General features: G+C 35.8%; 1 protein-coding gene across 1 annotated transcript in view; it reads left to right on the top strand.

Annotated features, from left to right (window-relative positions):
- Positions 1-21,611, top strand: part of CLDN18 (claudin 18) — a 43,342-nt gene extending 21,731 nt beyond the window's left edge. The window contains exons 2-5 of the mRNA XM_043998098.1: positions 977-1,141; positions 15,949-16,066; positions 20,297-20,407; positions 21,464-21,611. Of these exons, the coding sequence (XP_043854033.1) occupies positions 977-1,141; positions 15,949-16,066; positions 20,297-20,407; positions 21,464-21,611 (542 nt within the window). The remainder of the gene's footprint in view (positions 1-976; positions 1,142-15,948; positions 16,067-20,296; positions 20,408-21,463) is intronic.
- Positions 21,612-25,080: the final 3,469 nt, after the last annotated feature.

Raw genomic sequence — 25,080 nt, forward strand, 5'->3', positions numbered from 1 at the left:
AGAAGCTCTGTATGCAAATTTTTGTATTGCAAATAATTGGCATTTAATTTCTCTCTGAGCCCAAATTTTCATCTTTTCCTTGGCATAATCATCATTATTTTCATGTAAAGGCTTTTACTAAAGCAGGACAACAGATGTAATAGGCATCTTGTCTATTACTGAGAGGATTTGGGAAAAGATCATAAGATCATAGATTTAGAATCAGAAGGAACCTCGAAGATCATTTAGTCCAACACCATCATTTTACAGATGAGGAAAGTGACTAGTAACCAGTCCATAGCTAGTAAGTATTTGAGACAGGATCTTCTGGCCACCAAGCCCAACATCCTAACTAGTGCATCATGTGATGAAACTTACTCCCTATCTCTGGCCTATATTCCTCCTACATATTAACACATGTATCATTATCTTAGCACATTAAAGATCAAGAATCTTCAGTTTTGTAGATGAGGGAGATCATGACACCAATACAATGACAGTCTACCCATAACTTATGGTTTTAGAAAAATGCCTGGGAATATAAGAGTTAAAGTGACTTATCTAAGGTCCCATAGCCAACATGTGTCCAGGGTCAGATATTCCTGATTCTGAGGCTGATTATCTACTATGCCACATTGACTTTCTAGGTATAGCAGTATTCATTTTTACTCTGAAAAAATAAACAAACCTATAATTTATGGCATTCTTCCAAGTACATGATGGCTTTGGAAAAACACTGGAGTCCGGAAAACTGGATTCAAATCCTGGCTCCATCATATATTAGCTATGTGACCACTGGCAAGTCTTTCACCTTGCTCAGCCTAAATCACCTTATCTGTGAAGTGGGGATAACGATACCTGCATTGCTTTCCTTATATGGTGTTTGGAGAACATTTTGTAAACTTTGAAGTATAATATAAACATGAGTTATCATTATATGGTTTTTAAAAAATTCTGATCAATAGTTAAAACTGAATAACTTTTGCTGTTTTTTAAGCTATGTTGCAAGCTGTGAGAGCCCTAATGATTGTAGGCATTGTCCTGGGTGCCATCGGTCTTCTTGTTTCCATTTTTGCTTTGAAATGTATTCGGATCGGCAACATGGAAGACTCTGCTAAGGCCAATATGACTCTGACTTCTGGAATCATGTTCATTGTGTCAGGTAAGTTCCAATTCAATCCAATAAGCATTGATTAAGGGAAAATGGCTGTATTCAATTATGTGAAAAAACAAAAACATTTTCCCTCCAAGAGCTTACATTGTAAACTCAGGTTATTACTAGCATCATTATTATATCCTTCCATGATAGTTAAAAATCAAAAATAAAGTAAATCCAAGAGAGTATAAGAAAATGATCATGTCACCATAATAAAATATGTTCTCAGAACTATAGAGCTGTTCTGTGGGCTGTCTCTGGAAATAGTGAGTTCCTTGTCCCTGGAAACAGGAACACTTTGATTCAAATTCAGGTCCTCTGAAAGCCAGCTCACATTCAAATAGAGAGTGAATAACCATAGACAGAAATTTTGAAGGGATGCTCAAGGGGGCTTTAAAGTTGGATTAGATGAACTCTATGATTTTCCCAATTTTAAGCCTCTATGATTTTGATATAAAGTGAAGTCATGGGAGCTAGACAGATAATAAAATCATAGTCAATCAACCACCACCAGTTTAGGATTCATGACAAATTTGACATATCATAGGTTTATAGATTTAGACACTAAAAAGAGTTTAGAAATCATCAAGTTCAGCCCCTTATTTTACAGATAAGGAAACTAAGGTCTGGAGAGATTAATTTCCTTACCCAGGGTCACAGAACTAATAATTGAAGCAAAATTTGAACCCATCTAACTCATTAAAGGTCCAAAACTATACCACTATATGACACCATACTGATTCTCAATATTAAAATTTTGCCCTTTCAAACTTTCTCCCATTACTCATTCCCTTTTGAAATAACATCTCCTCATATAAATCTTCACGGATGTTTCAATACTAAGAAACTTGATATACCTTAAGCTATCTTAGCTTCTGAATTAAAGTTTTGCTTCATACCCTCTCTCTCAAAAAGTCTTGGCTATGCAAATTAATAATATAAAGAATATTTCAGGGAGAATATTTAATCTACTTTCTAAAACCAACTCCTTTTAAGTTACCTACACATGTTATGCTAATTATAAATTGTTCTAATGTATTTATTAAAGTAGGTTTAGGTAAACTTCCAGGGTATTTTGTTGGATACTAATTCAATAAACACTTGAATTTTTAAAGGAAAATTAAAGGTCTAAAATTAATGCATTTCACTACTTTTCTCTGGACTAATATGAATTAACAGAGCTTTTAAGATTTAAGATTTCCAAGTAGTTGTTTGAAAAAAAAGCCTAGAACATTCCTCAGGGTTGTTCTTGGCAATGTTACTCATTGTCACAGCTTCAATGATAACCCTTGTGTAGCTGTCTGTCACTATCTCTAGCCCCAACCTTCCCCTTGAGTGGGAAGTCCCCATTCCCATCTCCCAGTTGGACAGCACCATTTGAATGTATTGCTAGTACATTAAACTCAACATATCCAAAGCCAAATTCATTATCTTCCTTCTAAAACTAGCTTCACTTCCTAATCCCACCCCACCTCCTTTTTTGCAAGGCAATGAGGGTTAAGTGACTTGCCCAGGGTCAAACAGCTATCAAGTGTCTGAGGTCGGATGTGAACTCAGGTCCACTTGAATCCAGGGCTGATGCTTTATCCACTGTGCCACCTAGCTGCCCCCCCCCAATTCTTTTTTTATATTCATCTCACCATCATTTTCTCAATCACTCAGGTACAAAATCTTGGCATTAGCTTTAATTCCTCCCTCTCTGTTAGACTGTATATCAAATCAGTTGATAATCCTGCCTCTGATCCTTGGCATTGGGCAAGTCACTTAACCTCTGTAAGCCTATTTCCTTAGAATAGATGGCCTCCAACATCCCTTGAATGTCTAACTCTAATCCCACATTCTTATGATTCCATGTCCTGTTACTATGTCATTCATGGAGTCTCCTATGTGTGCCCCCTTCATTTCATCTCCCTAAAGACCTTATTATCCCTTGCCTGCATTATTGTAGTTGCTTCTTTACTTCTTAACAATTCTCCTGTTTCCAAGCTCTTTTTATGTTCCTGAATTACACAAACTAATATTTGCATAGTCAAAAACTACTTTGATCCTGTCAGTGAGTCCCCATTACCTATAAGATAAACTCTAAAACATTAATTCTTTAGCATATATGACCCTCTACAATTCTGCTGACCATCTTTTTCCAACCTTATCTTTCACTGGATTCCTACATATGACATTTAGTCTAGTCTAATTTCCATTCCTGGGACATGCTTTTGCTTAAGCTCTCATCTCAAATATCACCTCTCCCATGAAGAATTTTCTGATCATTCTAGCAAAAAAAAAAATAGTCATTTCTCCTTATTCTGACATTCCATAGTATTTTGATTTTTTTCATTCTATATAGTATTTATCATATCCTCTATGTGTCCTCCCGTGATTTGTGTACCTTGTTTTAGCTCTCCTGAAAAAAAAAAAGTAAGCTTCTGCCTTTCTGGACAAGATCAGAGGTGTCAAACACACAGCCTAAGAGCCATAAGCAGCTTACAACACTCTTAAGTGTGATCTGAACTAGATTAAAATGTAATTGGTACATATTTTTAAAAAATAAATAAAAATACTACATAGATAATATTAACAGATGGTTTTCTAAGTCAATATGGGACCCATGGGGATCTTTATATATGGTTTAATCGCCTCTGTCTCTATTTGAATTTGATACATTGTGAATTAGAAAAAATAATAACAAAATTCATTTAGAAAAGCAAAAAGTCAAGAATAACAAAAGAAATAATGAAGAAAAGTATAAAGGAAGAAGGGTTAACAGTACCAGGTAAACAGTTTTATAAGGCAGTAATTATCAAAACTATCTGATACTGGCTTAGAAATAATAAGGTAGATCACTGGAATAGAGTAGACATATAATTTATAGCAGCAAATAAACATAATAACCTTGATTGTAAAGGCTTAAGACTTGGGGATAAGAATTCATTATTTGGTAAAAATTGTTGGGAAAACTGGAACATACTAGGGTAGAAACTGGGCAAGGACCAATATGTCACAACATTTACCAAGATAAGGTCAAAATGGATAAATGACCTAGATATAAAGAGATATTTTACAAGAAAATTAGAATTACCAGAAATACATTACTTATCAGACCTATAGATAGGTGAATCACTTATGAATAACCAAAAGATAGAGAGTAAAATTAGGTGTAAAATGGACAATTTCAATTATGCTAAATTTAAAAGGTTTTATACAAATAAAACAAATATAGCCAAAATTAGAAGGAAAGCAGAAAATTTGGGGGAAATTTTTATAGAAAGTTTGTCAGATAAAGGTCTCATATCTAAAATATAGAAAGAACTTTGTCAGAATACAAGGGATTCCCCAAATTGATAAGTGGTCAAAGGGTATGAACAGTCAGTTTTCCAATGAAGAAATCAAAACAATTTATAATCACATAAAAATGCTCTCAATCATTGTTGACTAGAGAAATACAGATTAAAACAACCTTGAGATATCATTTTATACCTATGAACTTGACTAAAGTGGTAGAAGGGATAAATGACAAATGTTGGAGAGGATATAGAAAAATTGGGGCACTAATTCATTGTTGGTGGAATTGTAAAATGATCTCACCATTTTGGAGAGCAATCTAGAATTATTCCTAATGAGTTATTAAACTACCTATACCCTTTGCCCTAGCAATACCACTACTAAGTCTATTTCCAGAGGTGATTAAGGAAAAAAGTAAAAGAACCTATATTTTCAAAATGTTTGTAGCAGCTTTCTTTGTGGTGGCAAAGAACTGGAAATTGTGGTGCTACCCATCAATCTAGGAATAACTGAACAAGTTGTGATATATCATTGTGATGGAATAATACTGTGCCATAAGAAATGATGAGCTCAATGATTTTAGAAAAACGTGGAAAGGCTTGCATGAAATAATGAAGAGAAAAATAAACATAACTAAGAGAGCATTGTATATGGTAACAGCAATATAGGTTTTTGTTTGTTTGTTTGTTTGCAGGGCAATGAGGGTTAAGTGACTTGCCCAGGGTCACACAGCTAGTAAGTGGCAAGTGTCTGAGGCCAGATTTGAATTCAGGTCCTCCTGAATCCAGGGCCAGTGCTTTATCTACTGCACCACCTAGCTGCCCCCTAACAGCAATATTGTTTTAAGAATGACTTTGAGCAAATAAGCTATTTTGTCTAAAATACCCAAGTTAATTATAAAGAACATAAGAAGAAAGATGCTATCTGCATCCAGAGAAAGAACAAAGAACTGATGAATAGAAGTATGTATAGAATACTTTTACATATACATGTAAAAGGATATGTGTACATATATATATATATATACATACACACACACACACACACATACATCTGTTTTGTCTAATGATAGCCATCTCTAAGGTGGGGGAGAGGGAAGAAAAAAAGAAATTTACATCATATTTTCTTGTATATTTGAAAGGAATCGCAAGTTATGCATAGTAGATTTGCAGTTTCATGTGTAGTCATCTTTTTTATTGTACTATGCTATGAAAATGCTTGTTTTCTTCCATAAATCAAAAATAAAAATTAAAAATTTATACATATATATGTGTGCATGTATGTGTATGCATATAAAAAATCTCTTTCCAGTTCCCCTTCCATTGTATTGCAATATTCTGATAATAGCCAAATTTGATGTTAGTTTTCTATTCCCATGAACCTTCAAGTATAAATAAATATATTAAAATAGTGACATTATAGAACTGGAGGCAGTCACTTAGTCTAATACTCTGATTTGGATGAGGATAAATGACTTGCTCAAAATTACACTGAAAGTCAATGGAAGAGCTTCAATAAACATTTGTTTAATTAATAGGGATTTCACACAAGCATGATGGAAATAGACTTTTTAAAGAGACAGTCCTTTCTCCTATGTCTCACCGATCCCTCAACAGCCCCACCTATTCCAGGCCTCCTTCATTCCAACCCATTTCACTATGAGAAAAAGGAAAGGAGAGGGGCAAGGTGGGAAGAGGAACCAAAGGTACCAAAAGAGTGGGCAAAAGTTGGAGAACAAAAGTAACCAAGAAATAACTGAGCCTGTGCCTTCTAATTTTTTTCACTTCTATCATGATTACATGCTTCTCATGAGCCTGGGTCTGGAAATGAGGGCTAAAAGCATTAATGCAGTCTAACACTTGTCCATGAATGACTGGCTACGCAATGCCTCCTGTGTAAGGTGTTCTTAATACATTCCTTCTTCAGGTCTATTTCAAGAGTTCAATGTGTCTCTGCAAATGATTTTGTCTAGTTCCTTTTTTCAAATAGTGAATAACCCCTAATCCAACACAGTCCACTTATTTATCAGGAATTCTAGAGTCAAACAGAGTTCCAAAGTAGGAATTAAGAATTGCCAAAGATAAACTGCTTAAGCCTTATAGAAATTAGGAATGAGGACTGTTGGTTAGTCTTATTTTCCATTTGAGTAGGGGAAAGAGTGCTTGTGAAGAAACATCAATATATTTTTGTTCTCGCTTTCCCTTAAAAGATATTCCAAGCAGCAAGAGAATAGAGGGGTGTGGGGGGGGGATAACATTAATAAATATGTGTATGCAAGGGTTGCCTGTTAGTGAAAATTGTTATGAATCGAAATGTAGCTTTTTGTTGTTACTTTTTTTTTAATATTTTCAGCAATTTTGGTAAAGTCCTATCATTAATCTGTGAATTTCTGTGATATTGCAGAATAGGATGATAGATTTAGATATAGAAAGCACCCCAAAGGTCATCTAGTACAACTCCCCACCCCTCATTTTATACATGAAACAATTGTGAACCAGAAAGTTTAACTAACTTATTCATAGTTACAAAAAATAGTAAGATTCAACTTGATCATGACAATTGTGGTTCAGCCAAGTTACCCAGAGAGTGAGACTGAAAGTGAGCTAGGGTTGTAATTTGCACCAAGAAAGCACCCTAAATAGAGACAGATGGCCCAGCTCCCACATACTTACTCCAGCAAAAAACCTGAAATTCACAATAGACACAATGATAGTAAAATAATCCTGTGAGAAACTAGAGTAAGCTACTTCTTCCACTCCAGAATGAAAACAAGTCAGCCTGAAGCCTACAGACAATAAGGTGGGGGGGGGGGGTTGGAAAGCCAGTGCCAATGACAGTGCAGCTAAACAAACCAAGCATTTCACATTGCAACCAGAGATGGGTCAAGGATAGGTACTTGGCAAGGCTCTGTATTCAGTGGCAATAAAAATAAAGGAATCCCACGAGAAAGTTTCAGCATGGTCTAAGAACCACAATGGGGATGCTCCTAGCAATGATGCAAGCAGTGTAACAAAACAGTGTTGAGACTTGCTCAATTCAAGCAACCAGAGGATCAAGCAATCAATAAACATTTATTAAACAAATCTTATGTGCCTGGCAATGTGCAAAGCACTGGACCCAAGGTCCTTAGAACTCTGTCCTGAGACATCATAAATAGCCCTGAAGATCCAGGTCTCTGAACCTCAAAGATCCAGAGGGATTAACTCCAAGACATTGATGTCAGTGCACAAGCTCAGAATACTCAAGAAACTACCAAGTAAGGCTGACTAACCCCAGTCAAAAGTACAGGAGTGGGTGGTGTATGGCCCTGTCCAAAAGCCCTAGTTCAGGAACTAAACCTGGAGACATGAATAACCAAAAAGATGCTAACTAGTTAAAGAAAAAGTAGATATAGAAATGTTTAAAAATCCAGCCTAGAAAAGAGTAACTCTGTAATAACATCAAGCAGACACTCAAAGGAAAAATGACTTTTGCACAGGGGCTACACAAATATTTAGAATAAATAAAACAAATTTTAAAATGAAATAAAAATCTTTGGAGGAAAGAATTTGAGGAAGAATAAATAGTTTAGAAAAGAAAGTAGTAAACTTTATTCAAGTAATGGACTCCTTGAAAACTAGAATAGATCTAACAAAAACCATTGATTCCATTAGGCAGCAAGAAATATAAGAACAAAATCAAAAGGTTTTTTTTTTAATTAAGAAAATGTAAGATATCTGATTTCAGAAATAGCTGACCTAGAAAATAGATTAAGGAAAGATTATGTAAGAATGACTAAGCTCCCTGAAAACCATGATTCAAAAAATTTCATGACTGGTATTTCAAGACTCATAATTGAAAACTGTCCAGATCTTTCATAAATGATGAGTAAAATCAAAATAGAAATAACTTTCTGAAAGGAAATCCAAAGACAAATGTCCCAGGAATGTCATGGTCAAAATTCAGAGCTTCCACATCAAATAAAAATTTTGCAAGCATCCCAAAAAAGGAATTCAAGTACCAAAGAATCAGAGTCAGTACCACATAAGACCTGATAGCTTCTACTAAAAATGAGATAAAATCTTGGAATACCACATTCCACAAGGCAAAAGATAAAGCTTACAACCAAAAATAGCTAACACTGAAAATCTGAGTATAATTCTGTCAGGAGAATAATAATCTTTAATGGAATAAAAGCAGTAAAAACACTTTTAAGAATTTTAAAATAAAAGATCAGAGAGAAGTAGAACTTTGAAATACAAACAGAAGAGTCAAGAGAAAGATAAATTTGTTTGAGAAATTGAAGAGGAACTACATGATGATATGGTACCAACATTCTAATTGGGGAGAAGAAACAAATGCCTCCCTCAGAGCCTCAATATCTTCAAAAGGTATTGAGGCACCTAAATAAGAAAAACAGAGATCCCTAGTCTGGGGATTATTCTGAATTTTAAGAGGGTAAAAGGAGTACACTTATGTAAAAAGGAGGAAGATGGGAGTGGAACTTCATAATTGGGGAATATATAAAGAACAATATACAAAAAAAGATGAAGGGCTTGGGGGAGCTGTCCTCAGCTGAACCTCAATTTTATCTGAAATGTACAAAGGAAAGTTGAACACACACTATTTGGTGTAGGAATATGTTAAACTCAACAAAAAAACCAGTGGACATTAGGAAAAGGATTAAGAGGGAAGATGATGGGGGTGGCTAGGTGGCACAGTAGATAAAGCACCGGCCCTGGATTCAGGAGTACCTGAGTTCAAATCCGGCCTCAGACACTTAACACTTATTAGCTGTGTGACCCTGGACAAGTCACTTAACTCCAATTGCCTCACTAAAAAAAAAAAAAAAAGAGGGAAGATGATACTGAGAAGAGGGTTGTTGTTATTTAGTTGTTTAGTCATGTCCAACTTTTTGAGACCCCATGGACCATACTCTCCATGGGGTTTTCTTGTCAAATATATTGGAATGTTTTGACATTTCTCCAGTGGATTAAGGCAAAAAGAGGTTAAGTAACTTTCCCAGGGTCTCATGGCTAGTAAATGACTGAGGTCAAATTTAAACTCAGGTTTTCTTGACTCCAGGTGTAGTGCTTTATCTACTGAATCAGCTAGCTGCATCCTGAGAAGAGAATAGTCACAAGCAAAACAAATTTCTTAACCTTAAAGGAGAGATTAAAAGGACATAAAAGTACTAGAATCTTAAAGGGTGCTCATAAATTGAAGAATGCCTGAACATATTATGGTAAATAAATATAGAATTTTGTTCTATAAAAAATTATAAAAGAGCCAAATTTCAGAGTCTCCTCGTACTAAACTGATGAATGAAGTTTCAAAGACCACAACATTGGAGAGAAAAACATCATTCAAAGACTTAAGAATTCACATCAGTATAATGATAAACCATGTTTTCAAGGAACTTATGATGAGACCTGGACTCAAAATGTAGAAAGGGGAATAAATTTTGTGGCATGTCCACTGTGTGCATATTGCTTGATTATGCTTGTTACAAGGTAGTTCTTTTTCTCTCAATTTATAATTCAATGGAAAGAGGATAGAGAAAAGACAAAAGGAAAAGAGTAGTGTTAGGAGTTAGCAAGTGATGCAAAAATTTAAAAGAGGGCCACTCAAAAAATTTTAAGTACACAAAAGTAAACAGAAAGAAGTTAAAAAGCAAGCATAGACAAGCAGAAGTTTTGAAGGTAACATTTGGTACATTTTTGGGTTTTGTTTTTTTAATAGATGGCGCAGTGGATAGAGCACCAGCCCTGGAGTCAGGAGTACCTGAGTTCAAATCCGGCCTCAGACACTTAACACTTACTAGCTGTGTGACCCTGGGCAAGTCACTTAACCCCAATTGCCTCACTAAAAAAAAAAAATGTAATTAGTATCAAATGAAGATTCACTGCTTCATATACAATCCTCTTATATTCTGCTATATATGTGGAAATAGAGGCAGCTAGGGTGGCACAGTGGATAGAGCACTGGCCCTGGAGTCAGGAGGACCTGAGTTCAAATTTGCCCTCAGTCACTTAATAATGTGACCCTCAGCAAGTCATTTAACCCCAATTGCCTCAAACATCCAGGACCATCTCCAGTCATCCTGATGGATATCTTGCCACTGGACCCAGATGGCTATGGAGAAGAGTGAGGCTGGTGACTTTGTACAGCCCTCCCTCACTTTAATCCAATTCATTGCAAGTCATGACATCACCTCCCAATGTCATGGTCCTCTTCAAAAACAAAGAACAATAACAATATGTAGAAATGCTCTCTTGTTTGGGTTTCAGGTTCAGAATTTTTGAAACTTAAAAAGAAATTATCAGTCATCTGGGGAGATTTGACAACCCTTGTCCTATTTCTTTACCAGTTAACACCCTGAAGACTGATTAAAATATCGCATTTCCTTACCCCAGATGACTACACCCACTTGTTGAGTCACAGTCAATACATGAAATATCTCTGGACTATGAAGGCATAGTCAGGAGCTGAAAGAAAGGGAAGCAGAGCAGTAGGAAGAGTTATTTTTATTAGATAATAAATTTTAAGGAATAAAAATCTTTGGTGGCAAAAGTTCTGTGAACCACACACAGTTTGCCAGGGACTAGAAGTAGGAAAATCTAGGCCTGCACAGCAGTGCCTCTTAATATTGGCAGTCATCACAGTCCATACAAAAGGCCTCCAAAGGAAAGTCTCTTTTTTCCTTTCCTAGTAAATAAACTTTTTCAAGATATCTTCCTTTGTTCAGAGTACTATCTATATTTCAAAGGATAATTGATTAGTACTATAGCACTACTCAGTAGATATTGTATTTAGTATATGGCCTAGGATTCTGTCCAAGTGAAATAAGTTACTGATTTACTAAGGGAATTACTGGGAAGAATAGGAGAGAAGAAGGAAGGAAGGAAGTAGGAAGAAGGGAGGGAAAGATGGAAGAAGTAAAGGAGGGAGGGAGGAAAGGAAATGACAGACAAAAGTAAAGGAGAAACAAAAGAACAAGCTGACCCACCCTCTGTGGCATTCATGACAATAAGTTTACTCAGTCAAAAAAACATTTCTTTTTTGCCCAAGTGAACCATAAAGATGAAAAAGTCTCTGGAGATATTAAATCCATCTATATTTATTTTGGGTTTTTTTGGAATACCAAACTTTAAGGTATTTTTGGTAGAGCCTTGAGGAGCTAGGGCAGACATAAATTAAATGTGTCCACTATGAACAGTGCTTGCTTCAATGAATCATGGAGGTTGAAAGAATATAATTTGAAAATTGGAAATCCATATCAGTGGTCCCCAGGATTTCTCTCTAAGGACTATAAACTGGCTGCCAATGAGAATTTCTAACAGTAAAGCTTAAAGAGCAATAAAATAGTACTTATTATGAAGTGAATTGATTGCATGTCCTCCTGTCATGGCAAGCCAAAAGACAAGGATCTTCCTTTATAATAATGACATGGTCTTAGCTATATGACACAGATCTCTGAAGGCTCAACCAAGTTCTTGTACAGATCACGTCAGAAGATTTATTTTTTTCCTGGGTAAAATATCAAAGTGAAAGCCATATGCATTAGATACCAGATGTGAGGTGAACAAAGTTGTCACACTTTTGTGAAATTCATGAACTAGAAATGTTCTTACCCAGAAAGCAGATTGAGCCACTTCAGTCTGAGTAAGAACAGCAATGATGCTAAAAATATTAGCTCTACTCATGAATACCATTCTTGACCACACCTACACTGGAGTGGCCTGGTCTGAAGTGTAGGCAAAAATGTAAATTGTATTTTTTAATTTTTCATAACATGGTAATGTAGAAAGTGTGATGTTTGGGGCATCTGAGGACCTGTATTTAAATCCTAACTAGGGATAAGATTAGAAGCCCTCTGAATTTTCCTGAAATCCGTGTTCTCATAATCCTATGATCTGTAATTTTGCTCATATCTTATAATGTATCTAAAACATATAACTGTCACTTCAGTTAAAGTATAGGCTATCTGTGCTAGAAGGTGTGTAAGAGGATAAATGACATCAGAAGATCACAATAAAGCTGGAGGAGGGCTTAAAGGTCATCTAGGCATGATACTTTGATGAGTTGGGAAACAACGGCAGTAACAACAACAACAGTAACAAATGGTTCTGGCACTTTTTAGTCCTTTTTTTCATTCATGTCTGACTCTCTGTGACCCCTTTTGGGATTTTCTTGGCAAAGATACTGGAGTGGTTTGCCATTTCTTTCTCCACATCATTTGACAGATGAGGAAACTGAGGTAAACAGTGTTAAGTGACTTGCCCAGGGTCATACAACTAGTAAGGATCCAAATTAGAATTTGAATTCAGGAAGATGAATCTTCCTGACTTCAGGCCTGGCATTCTATCCACTGTACCACTTGGTTGATCCATAATAATAATAACTTCCTCATATTGTAAATGATGAAACTGAGGTTAGGGAAGTAAAGTGACTTGCCCTAAATCACAAAGATAGTTAATAGCAGCATAGAAATTTGAACTCAGTTTTTCTAAATCTTTCCAGGATTCTTTCCAGGTAGGTAGCACAGTAGATACAAGGCTTGGACCTAAGTTGTAGCCTCAAGCACTTCCTAGCTGTGTGATCCTGGGTATGTCACTGCCTCAGTTTTCTCAACTATAAAATGGGAATAATAATAACACCTACCTCCCAGGGTTGTTGTGAGGATTAAATAAGATAATATTTGAAAAATTCCCAGCACAGAGCCAGACACATAATGGACACTTAATAAATGATTATTTTCTTCCTTCTTTCCTTTCCATTGACCCATGCTAAAAATCTTATTTTATTTCACTGGAAGGGGAGGCGGGGTAGAGAACTATACCTGTGATTTCATTGGTATAGGAAATTCCCTTTAATTGCACAATTCAACATTTACTCTAGAATTTATAGTCATAAAGATTTGTGTGCGTCCTTGAGAGATCAAGTGAGTTACAGGTCACAGTCAGTATGCATCTGGTAGAACCTGTATCGAAGTCTTACTGACTCCCTTTATCCACTACTATGCCCTAGTCATCATAAGCTTTATGGTGCTATGCAAATTTCAGTTAGTGGAGAAACTTTTGTTAGAAAATTTGAGCATGAATTGACTGTCCTGGAACTGGATATTTGGAAGAAACAGACACATGGATGTATAAGCTATCCATTTCAGCTAGATTCTTCTTGCTTACTCCTTGTATTAGGTTAGATCATTAGAACACCATGTTATGTCAGCCCCAGGAAAAAATAGATTCCCTGGAATTAAACAATAACCTTATGTCTTTAACCTTTATAGAAGGTTGGCCCAAGAATTATCTATTTCACCAGTGTTTCTGTGTCTTTTGTGAAAACAGTTGAAGACATAATCCACCATATTAGTCAGTCTCTCTTGTGAAGGGACTCACATGACAAATTCCCGTTTAAACTTAGTGCCAGGAAAGAGTTGGTTCTGGAAAGGAAAGTATTTGCTTTCTTTTGTCAGACAGTAAGTACTATGTAAGTCATTGTGGAACCTAATTCCCTTTATGTATTGGCTGCCAAGAAACTTAGAGCCAAATTTAGTGCTCAACAATAGTAACTGGCTCATTTCAAGTGCTCGGTAACTTTTAATATTGTAACCAGCCTTCAAATTATTTTGGAAGGAAGGAGAGTATAAATGTCTAGATAAGTTAATTCAATTAGCATTTATATCATGGGTGTTCCCTTTCCCCAGTCTATATAGAAAAGTAAGGGGAGAATCAGTCCGCTGATATATATGTTTGCAAGCTAAATCAGAATTGGAAAACTACATTGATTCCAGGAATTCTAAAAGAGCCATGCCACAAATGGTCATATCAATCACCCAAATTCTCCTGGAAATGTTATATACCTGCAAATAAATATCTTAGAAAAAGTCAATATCAAAAGTAACCCAAAGGTCAATGAAAAGATGCATTATAGGTGTAAGTTGGTATAGTGGATAAAAGGGCTTGCCTTGGAGTCAGGAAGACTTGAATTCAAATGTGAAAAGACACCTAACTTTTGACTGCATCATTTTTCTCAACTGTAAAATTGGGATAATAATAGCACCCACTTCCCAGGGTTGTTGTAAATATGAATTGAAATAATATTGGTGAAGTGCTTGCCAAACTTTTGAGTGATATAAAAAGGCTAGCTAGCTATCATCATCATCAACAACAACAACAAAAACAACTACACATGTGAAGTTGTATAAAAAGAAATATGATCGGGGCAGCTAGGTAGCGTAGTGGATAAAGCACTGGCCCTGGAGTCGGGAATACCTGAGTTCAAATCCGGCCTCAGACACTTGACACTTACTAGCTGTGTGACCCTGGGCAAATAATTTAACCCCCATTGCCCCGCAAAAAAAAAAAAAAGAAATATGATCAAAGACACGTCCAGAAAAAGAGAGAAGCCACTTACATAGAGAGAATAAAAGAGTAGATGAATTGCCCAAGTTCCATATTGGTAATACCAAGATATTAATAGAACCATGGGAATATCCCTGGCATCTTTGGGAGGTTTCAAAGGGAGGATTTACAGAAATACATGATATTCAGGGGCAGCTAGGTGATGCAGTGGATAAAGCATTGGCCCTGGATTCAGGAGGACTTGAGTTCAAATCCGGAATTACTTGACACTTAATAGCTATGTGACCCTGGGCAAGTCACTTAACCCTCATTGTCCTGCCCCCCCCCCCAAACAAAACAAAACATGATATTCACAGGATGAGGGAGCCCAGAATGGTTGAGGTCTTTACCACTGAAAAGACTACTCATACTATTAAAAACATAGCCCAAAGTGTCAAAGTGTTAAAGTCTCAATAAAATACATAGATGGTTCTCTCTAAAGGGGACATTTCAAGCATTATCTATAATCTAGTGAAGTAGATATTTTTGGAAAGAAGAACTTTACCCAAAATCAGGAATAGGCAACCATGTTTGCTTAATTAATTAACCACCTTCTCTAGTTGTATCTATCAATTGCAAGATGTCTCAATTATCAAAGTATTAATAAATCATACTTAGGTTGACATAAATACACACAAAAAAGAAATGAGACAGATAACACAAGTAAGGTATTCATATATTAATAAAGTACAAAGCTGTATCTATACCTCATACCTCACCAAGTATGAAAAAGTTTTCTAACTCAATTGGAAAAGGAACTTTTTGGTGACTGGGCATAGAGTGGCCATGCCCCAAGTGACCCTTTAAAGATAAGCCTACTGGTCCTGAGCAGCAATTCTAGAACCTTTATATTGGGTTTAACAAACATTAAATCACTAGTAAATGGCAGAATTGGGAATTGAACTGTCTTTTTAACATAGATCCACTTGATTTTTTTCTGTACATTGCCATGATAGCATTAGAAATGTATTCTAAGAAATAAGTTTATAAGAAATAAGCTAGAATTTAAAATAAGTTTACAGATCATTCTATTTTTGCAAGGGATGTGAACATTGTATTGCTCTATCACACTTGAAAAGAAGGAGAGACAGAAAAACTAGATACTAGGAGACTTTAAAAAATAAGTAATGACATGTTTTGGATTTTTAGGTATTTGCGCCATTGCTGGAGTGTCTGTTTTTGCAAATATGCTGGTCACCAACTTCTGGATGTCCACAGCTAACATGTACTCAGGAATGGGTGGGATGGTACAGACAGTTCAGACCAGGTAAGCTCTAATTTGCTATAAAGTATCCAATGCTAAAACTGCTGTTATATGAATCAGATTTAAGGTGTGTATAATGTGACTGTCACTGTCTTAAGTATTTATAAGAAAGCAACTATTTCATATCATAAATCAGCAATGATCTATGAACTTATAAATTTCATTTCAGTAAAATATACTTGGGGTTATGATTTGAGTCTGATCTGGCATTTCCATTGAAATACAATGACAGCTTATGGTATTTATCTTACATTCTTACACAAGATCCTATTGTGGTTGTTGTGGGATGATTGTTATTAACACACACACAAATTAGCATCAACCTGCATTTCCTCTCCCAGAAAGAAATCAAACTAAGCTTATAAAAATCAGGTTATAAATGAGCAAAAGTTTTCATTGAAACATAAACCGATTATCTATACATACATACACATGTGTGTGTGTATAAAACACCTCACATGCTTCTATATTCTACATATGGTCCTTTCTATCAGATGCAGTACTGTTATAACCTAGATAAATGCTGGAAGATAACATTTTGATATGCTGATTTTTATCAGCCCACAAAACCATGTTAGGATCTTCCTACATTTACCAGTGATAAATCTATCTGAAGAAGGACAGGAGGAATTTTGCAGGATAGATGTTCTATTTAACATTATTGTATGTATATAATGAATCCTAATCTCATAGGGATACAAAAATAAGTAGATTCATCCAAGTAGGATAAGATTACTTACATCACCTTGAAGAAATCATGAATCCCAGTCAGGTCACAACATGCACTTTTTAAATCTAGGCCTTATGTCCTCTACTCCCATGTTTCAAGGACATTTTTCTTGTAGAAAAGCCTTCCATTTCTACTAGCATCCGAGAATCAGAAAGTGGAAGTTAGACAGTAGAGTGTTAAGTATTGCACAAGTAAAGGACATTCACAAAGGATATACAAGGTCAGTAGAAAGATGCAGTCTGTTCTTTTAACTGGGACTGCAAATCTGAAGAGGGAGCTAAGGTGACATTGAACCCAAAAGTGATTCAAAGGGGAATATTCCAAGATATGTAGAACCTGCGTGTTCAAAGGCTCCAGGACTAGAGAGGAAGAATGGTGACATATGCTCACTTAAGCCATTATTCAAATTGAAGACAGCATATTCTTCCCACAATGGAATTAGAGTTAAATGAAAACATTGTCCCTTTTTGGAGAGAAAAAAATAGGGGATGTCTCAAAGAACAAATTTGAATGAGTCCAAAGAATAGTGCCTGATTCTCCACCTTCTATCCATGCATTATGTGAGGAGGGAAAAGCACATTGGGATCTCTCATTCCAAGGTTTTGTTGATTTGTTTTTTTGTTCATGAGTGTGAATAGGGGAAAGGTTTATATTAAGGTATGAAGCCATGATTACAAGTATTGTAGAAAGTGCCTTGGACAGTCAACCAAAGCTATCAAATTGCCATGTTTATGTTCTTTGAGATATTAGGAATGTCTCATTCTATAATATCTAAATGGTAAGTTGAGAAGCAGCATTTGCAGGCATATCCAATAATATGTTGTCCAAATCAAAATAATTTCCCAATAACATCATTAAAACATTATTACTCTAAGAGGCAAGTAGGGATTAATGGATACTGGTTAGCCTTAAATTCATAAAGATCCCTATTCAAGTCCTGCTTTTGACATATACTAAATCATTGACCATGGGCAAGTCACCTAACATCTCAGTGATCTAAATGACTCTCTAAGATTTAAATAATAGATAAAATTTCAGATCTGAATTGATGGAGGAAGATTACACATTGGGAGTTCCAAGCACAGATGAAATCACAGGCCTGCACTCAAACAAAACAAAACAAAAAACCAATAACCCATGTCCTACTAGAATATAAGCAAAATTTTCTATAATGTCATTTAGCTAGTCATCTATTCATAACTTTAAAACATTGTTCCTCTAAAACTATCTGCTCTATGTAAATTTGTTTTACCTAACACTGTGTTTGGATTGAACCAATTAATGAGTATAGAACGGGTATGCCTGTATTGTATTGTTCTGATACTTCTATTTTATAATGGAATACAAGTTGGTTTTTTGTCTAGTTGACTCTTAAGCACACCAACTGTCTCTCTTTCATATCTATATCCCCAGCACCTACCATAGCACCTGACACTGGTGGGCACTTGACAAATGTTTGTTGATTTATGTATGCTACATAGTATGAATAATTCAGATCATAGGGTTTATAGTTGGAGGGAACATTAAAGGTCATCTAGTTCCACCCTCTGATTTGGAGAAAACAGAGCCCAGAAGGCTGAAGTGAATCATCCATAGTAAGTAGTAGGTGTCACAAATTCAATATCTTCCAGAAATAAATAGGCTAGGCATTGTTTCAGGAAACAATGTACTATGGCTGGGGGTTGGAAGGCCTGGGTTCAAATTGAATATCAGACACTTACTAGCCATATGACTCTAGGTAAGTCACTTGACCACTGTTTGCCTCAGTTTCCCCAGCTGTAAAATGGAGGTAATAATAGCACTTCTCTCCCAGGGTTGTTTCTTGTTTGGGTTTTTTTTTGGGGGGGGGTGGGGTTTTTGTTTGGTTTTTTGTGGGGCAATGGGGGTTAAGTGACTTGCCCAGGGTCACACAGCTAGTAAGTGTCAAGTGTCTGAGGCCGGATTTGAACTCAGGTACTCCTGAATCCAGGGCTGGTGCTTTATCCACTGTGCCACCTAGCTGCCCCCCAGGGTTGTTGTAAGGATAAAATTATATAAGATTTGACTTGACACATAGTAGATACTCAATAAATGGTCATTCCCTTCCCTTCTTAGCTGGAAAATCTCAAAACCCTACAAAAAAGGGCACTGTCATATAAGATGAGGCATTGTGGTTAGAGCATCATTACTTCAAAGGACATCTACTTTGGGTTGATGTAATTAAGTGCAGGACCGAGTGTTACCCATCCATGGTTCCAAGGCTTTCCTTTTTCTACTCTTTTTTTCTTGCAGTGGTCTCTTCAAGGAGTCTTCAATGGTGTGATGTAGTAGCCAAAAAAGGTTAATATGATCTTAGGCCTCATAACTTAAAGAGATAAGAATGCAGTGGTCCTTCTGGTCAGACCACATCTAGAGTATGGTATTCAGTTCTCAGAACCAGTTTTAAAAGGAAGATAATAATACGAGAAGAATCCAGAGGAAGAATGGTGAAGGGAATCAAGATCAAGCATATAAATATCAATAGAAGAAACTAGAGATATTTTTCTTAGAGAAGAAAAGACTCAGGGAACATGATGTCTTGTCTTCAAGTAGGTTGTCATGTCAAAAAGGGATAAGACTTGTTCCCTTACAACCCAGAGAGCAAAAATGTTTGCAATGAGTGGAAGTTACAAAAGGGGTAAATTTGGGCTTGAGTGCAAAGAAAAATACCTAACACTTAGACCTACCCCAAAGTGGAATGTTCTGCCCAGGGGGCTTCCCCCTTTATGGAAGGAAGGAAGAAAACAAACATTATTAAATACCTATCATGTGCTAATCTTATTACAAATATTATTTCACACAATCCTCACAACAACCTTGTGAGGTTAAAGCTATTATCCTCGTTTTATAGTTAAAGAAACTGGGGCAAAGAGAAGTTAAGTGACTTGCTCAGCTATTAAAATGTCTGAAGTCATATTTGAATTCATTCTTCCTGACTCCAGGCCTGGTACTCTATCCACTTCACCACTTATGGACACCTTAAAAAAACTGGATGATCAATTTCAGGTGTTATGTAATGAGGATTCTTTTAGATTAGATTAAATGGTTTATGGAGTCCCTTTCAGCTCCGAAAGTCTGTGATTTTTAACAGGTATCAGTGTGTGCCCCTGTGAGAAATATTGAGGGAATAAAAATGTCATCCTCTGCATGAATGGATGGATGGATGAATCAGTGAATGAGCATTTATTAAGCAATCCTATATACTATGAACTGTGCTAAAATATGGGAAGAAAAATGCAAAACCAAAATGAGTCTCTTCCCTTTAGGAACTAACATTCAAACAGGAGAGACAACAAAAACTGGGGAGCGGCGGTGAGGGACTATTATTTTGATCATATGTGGGTTTGCATCTATTCAATATTAATCTGAATGGGAAAAATGGTTTTGATGTTATTGTTTTTTACTACTACTACTACTACTACTACTACTACTACTACTACTACTACTACTACTACTACTACCACTGACTCCTTTTCTTGTTTTAGGTACACCTTTGGTTCTGCTCTCTTTGTTGGCTGGGTTGCAGGAGGCCTTGCTGTGATTGGAGGCATTATGATGTGCATTGCTTGCCGTGGACTAGCCCCAGAGGAATCCCAGTAAGTCTTCATATGAAGAATGTTTTTGATTATCATAAGATTTAAAAGGGTCTAATCTATTTCCCATAATTTATAGCTAAAACTATTCATTTGGAGTTAATAGAGGAAAGCATTTTGTAAAAAACAAACTACTGGATAAAAATGATCTGCAATTATCCTCTACGTTACTATTTTTATTCCCCCACTCAAGACTTCCTTCAAAGCCTCATTGCATAGAGGGTCACTGAATTCCTCAAAGTTATACTGGTGGAATTAAAACTAGGACAAGTCTATAAGGCCACAGGAACCTTCCTTTCAAACTGGAAGGTACTTCAAAGTTTTCTTTTTCTCTTTATAGATGAAGGAACAGAAGTAGAGTCATCAAGTGACTTGCCTAAGGTTACATGGGTAGTAAGGGGCAGAACAAGGCTTAGAACCTAGGTTCTTTGACCCAAAATCCCACATTCTTTCCATTGGGCCCTGCTACCTTCATGGCTTCAAGTATAGGCCCAACAATGAACCATGTCTTTGCTATACAAAGACCAAACTAGCTAAATTCAGAAAGGCTCATCATCAGATAATTTGCTATCAGGTGAAAGATGTGTATAATAATGTGATGTTTTTGTTTCGTTTTGTTTTGTATTTACTAGAGCAACTCATGAAACCACCTCCTAAAGTAGAGGAAAGTTTCATCCTATGTTGGTTGATTGAATAACAATGGAATCATAAGTTTTTGGAAATTTTGAAATAATAATCATTTGGAAGAATACCATTCAAGTAAAAGTTGTAAAAGAATGATATAGAATTTCCTTCTCTTGGTATTTTCAAGAATGGAAAACACTGATCAATTGGGATTTTGGGGATGACATGCTCCTAATGAAAGCTGGGACTGGGCTAGATTTAAATCAACTCAACAAGCATTTATTAAATGTCTATCATGTGCACAGGTAAAGTGAATTAGCTAAATCATGCAAGGAGTCAAGAGCAGAGTTGAGTTCACCCTCTGAGTCCCAATATAACGTTCTCTCCACTGCACCATGCTGATATGCTGTTGTTGTTGTGTTTTTTTCTTTTCAGTTACAAGGCCGTATCCTATAATGCCTCAGGTCACAATGTTGCCTACAGGACAGGAGGCTATAAAACCAGTACTGCCTATGAATCCAAAATAAAATCCAAAAATGATGATGAAGTACAGTCACATCCTTCCAAATATGATTATGTCTAAGGATCCATGATACAGTCTGTGGAAGAAGAAAAGTATATTGCATGGGCACCAAAGAAATTATACATAGGCTTCCTTATTTCTTTTGGCTGAATTTAGTTGGTTAAATATTTGGAAGACATTAATTTCATATATTGGTTGCAATGCAATATGGTCTAGGATAGTATCTTATGTTGTTCTCTATTTACAATTCCATTACAGTGTATTTTGTATAAAAGTTATTAAGAGCTTTGGGAAGAGTTATGGTTTTTGCATTCTCTATTTCTTTTTATAGGAGTTTTTTCTCTATTATTTAGTTATAGAATGAGATCCAGATATTTTCTGAAACCTTTGGTATACCAGCATGCTTCTCCTACTAAGCCAATGTATAACACCCCATTGATAATCAGAAGGAATAATTTTAGCCATTTAAAAAAGAGTATTTCCTGCTACTTTCTCTACATTCAAAAACAACAACAAAAAAAAATCAGGAGTTAAGTGATGGAGGAAGTATTTGAAATTCCTTTGGTTCTTTCTCCAACTAAATCTTCCTTCACTGTAGTTTGCAAAGTCATTTTTGCTTCATAAGAATACATATTCCTGAATCAAAATAATTTCACAATTTGAGAAACTGATTACCTATTCTGCTAGGTGATAAAGTTAGCCTTTTTCTTCTAACACTTCAACCCAGCTAGGAAAATATCTTTTAAAAATCTCACAAGAGCTCTAGCAGGATCATTTTCTAGGAGAACATGAAAATAAGTATTCAGGGATTTTGTCCTTAGGGAATAGAGGTGAAGGTTCCAATTAGTTGTTACTTTTTTCCATTTAAGCCCTAGGTACAGTTAGTTTAAGTGTTAGATTATAAAATTGATAATATATCTTTATAAAACAGACTAACCACAATACAATTAAAAGGAGGAAATAATAGAAAACGTTTGGATTCATATTGTGGGATTTATGCTTTATTGAATCTCATTTGTTTTTTAATCCAGTAAATATTCACAGATCCTGGTAACTTCTCGCCCTTCAATCTCCACTATTTATATTGTGCTTCCTTCACAGGAATGATTTAATATGACATTATAACCATTTAAAATAAAGAAAGCAATAACAGTGCCAAGTGGAAATGGAAGCTTCATGAGTTTTTCTGGTCAATGACTACATCATTTTATGTCTATATTTGGAAAACAGTTGTTCTCCAAATTATTTGACTGAAATTAACTTTTATCTTTCTATAGACACTACCAGATTGCATCAAAACAAATCAAAAGCATTTTCAGGCACCATGCTCGGCTTTGTTTTTTTATAGGTTGCTTCCAAAGTAATTGACTATTCATTCAAATCCAACAAATTCATTTTGTGTAGATGTACCCTGAAGCTCATCATACTGATTCAGAATCTCTTAACCACCACATCACATGGACAATGAGGAAATTGTACTCAACCTTCCATATTTCTTTTTCCTGTAACTGCCTTTTTGGACAGTGATTTGTCTAAAAAGTTCTGGGAGTTTTATCTGCATGTGAATTAGCAGTGTGATGTGGCAGTCAAAAAAGTGAATGTAATCTTGGATACAGTGAGAGGCATAGCTTCCAGGAATAAGGAAATTATAATTCATATATATTCTGTCCTAGTCAGACTACCTCTGTAGGATTTGGGTTGTTTAGAGTTCTGTTTAAGAAGAACAGTGGTAAGTTCTAATATATCTAAAAGATGGCAACCACTATGATGAAAGAACTTGAGGCCATGTCATTCATATAAGTCATAATCAAAAGAACTGGGCTCAGGAGCAAGTATGTGAAAGACTATATTGAAGAATAGGAATAAAATTTGTTGTTTGCCTCCAGGTGAAAGAACCAGCAGCAATGAGGAAAAGTTACAAAAAGGCAAATTTAGGCTTGAAAACAGGAAGAACTAGGGGCAGCTAGGTGGCACAGTGGATAAGGCACCAGCCTTGGATTCAGGAGGACCTGAGTTCAAACCCAGCCTCAGACACTTACTAGCTGTGTGACCCTGGGCAAGTCACTTAACCCCCATTGCCATGAAAAAAAAAAAGAAAAGAAAAGAAAACAGGAAGAACTTCCTAATTAGAGCTGTTTAAAAGAGGAATGTGTCGCCCCTAGAGGTAGTAGGTTCCTCCCCTCATTGGAGACATTTAAGAGCAGTAACTAGGTTACCATTTGTATTATGATAGGGATTCCTTTCTAGGTACGGACTGGTCTAGATAGCTAGTGTGGTCCCTTAAACTCTAAAATTCTCTAACTCTGGAATGGTTGTCTGGGAGTAAGGTAGGCACTCTGGTAACCTATAGTCTCTCCATCTCTATGAATATTTTCCAGTGCGATGAAACAATCATTCATTCACTAGGGCTACATGAGACCTGAAAATGAATGCAATTTCCAAGAGGACCTTATCAAGGTGTAACTCAGTCACTCGGGAAACCAAATGATAACATTGTAATTAAATCAAAGGAATACTCATGCCATTAATTCATTCGTGATCAATTTCCATTAGGACAGACTATATTCAAAACACATTTATTTAACACCTATTATGTATAGAACACAGTCCTAGGTGCTGGGTATGCAAAGGTATAATTTAAAAGCATCTCTCCATTCGAGTTCTCATTCTAGTTGAGGTATATATTACAACTTTTGAACATTTATCAAATGCCTCCTACATACAAGACATCCTATACACTAAGGATATACAAAAGCAAAATTAAAAATAGTTCTTGCTCTGAAGGGGCTTATTTTCTACTTGGGGTATATATTAGGACTCTTTCCAATCTAAAAGCAGACATTGCACATATACTAAGCATAAGGTACTGTTCTAGCTACTAGGGGTGGTTTTATTTGGACAAAAGTCAAAAGTTTTCCACAATATAAAAAGTACTCAGGGTTATGAATTGGATTTCTCTACCAAAGATAAGTTTATGAAATCAGTAGTGTATACCTAGAAGTTTAAAAGGAGCCATTTGAGGATATTTTTTATTGACTACTTTACATGATAAGTAGCATTACCTGAAAAGTGTCATGGGATAAAAATATAAGTAAATTCAAGACACATTTAAAGGAAATTCAAGGATGAAAAGGCCTTAAGTAGATTTTTAAAGTCATAGTTATATTTTAGGCACATATCTCAACTTCTGAGGTAGCTATCATACTCTCTATCAAAACATGCTTTGGTGCTTTTGTCAAAAATCAGATACTGCTGCATGTATAAACATGACTTTTTTTACATGATTGAGTTGGTTTGGTTTTTTGGTGTGTTGCCTCACTCTCTAAAATTTTATTTTAAAGCCTAGATTTAGTGTAACTCTACTATATGATTGGTTACTCTTGTATACTTTTGGGCTTTTTGTATGCATCAGATATGACCCCATATGTTTTGTTACTGAAATATTAAAGATACTGTTCCCTTAAAATTGAATGAATCATTGTGCATTGTTTTCCCATGACTTGAAAAGTATAGTTCTTTCTCCTTGTTA

The sequence above is a fragment of the Dromiciops gliroides genome, chromosome 3 (assembly GCF_019393635.1).
Source record: "Dromiciops gliroides isolate mDroGli1 chromosome 3, mDroGli1.pri, whole genome shotgun sequence".
NCBI lineage: Eukaryota > Metazoa > Chordata > Mammalia > Microbiotheria > Microbiotheriidae > Dromiciops > Dromiciops gliroides.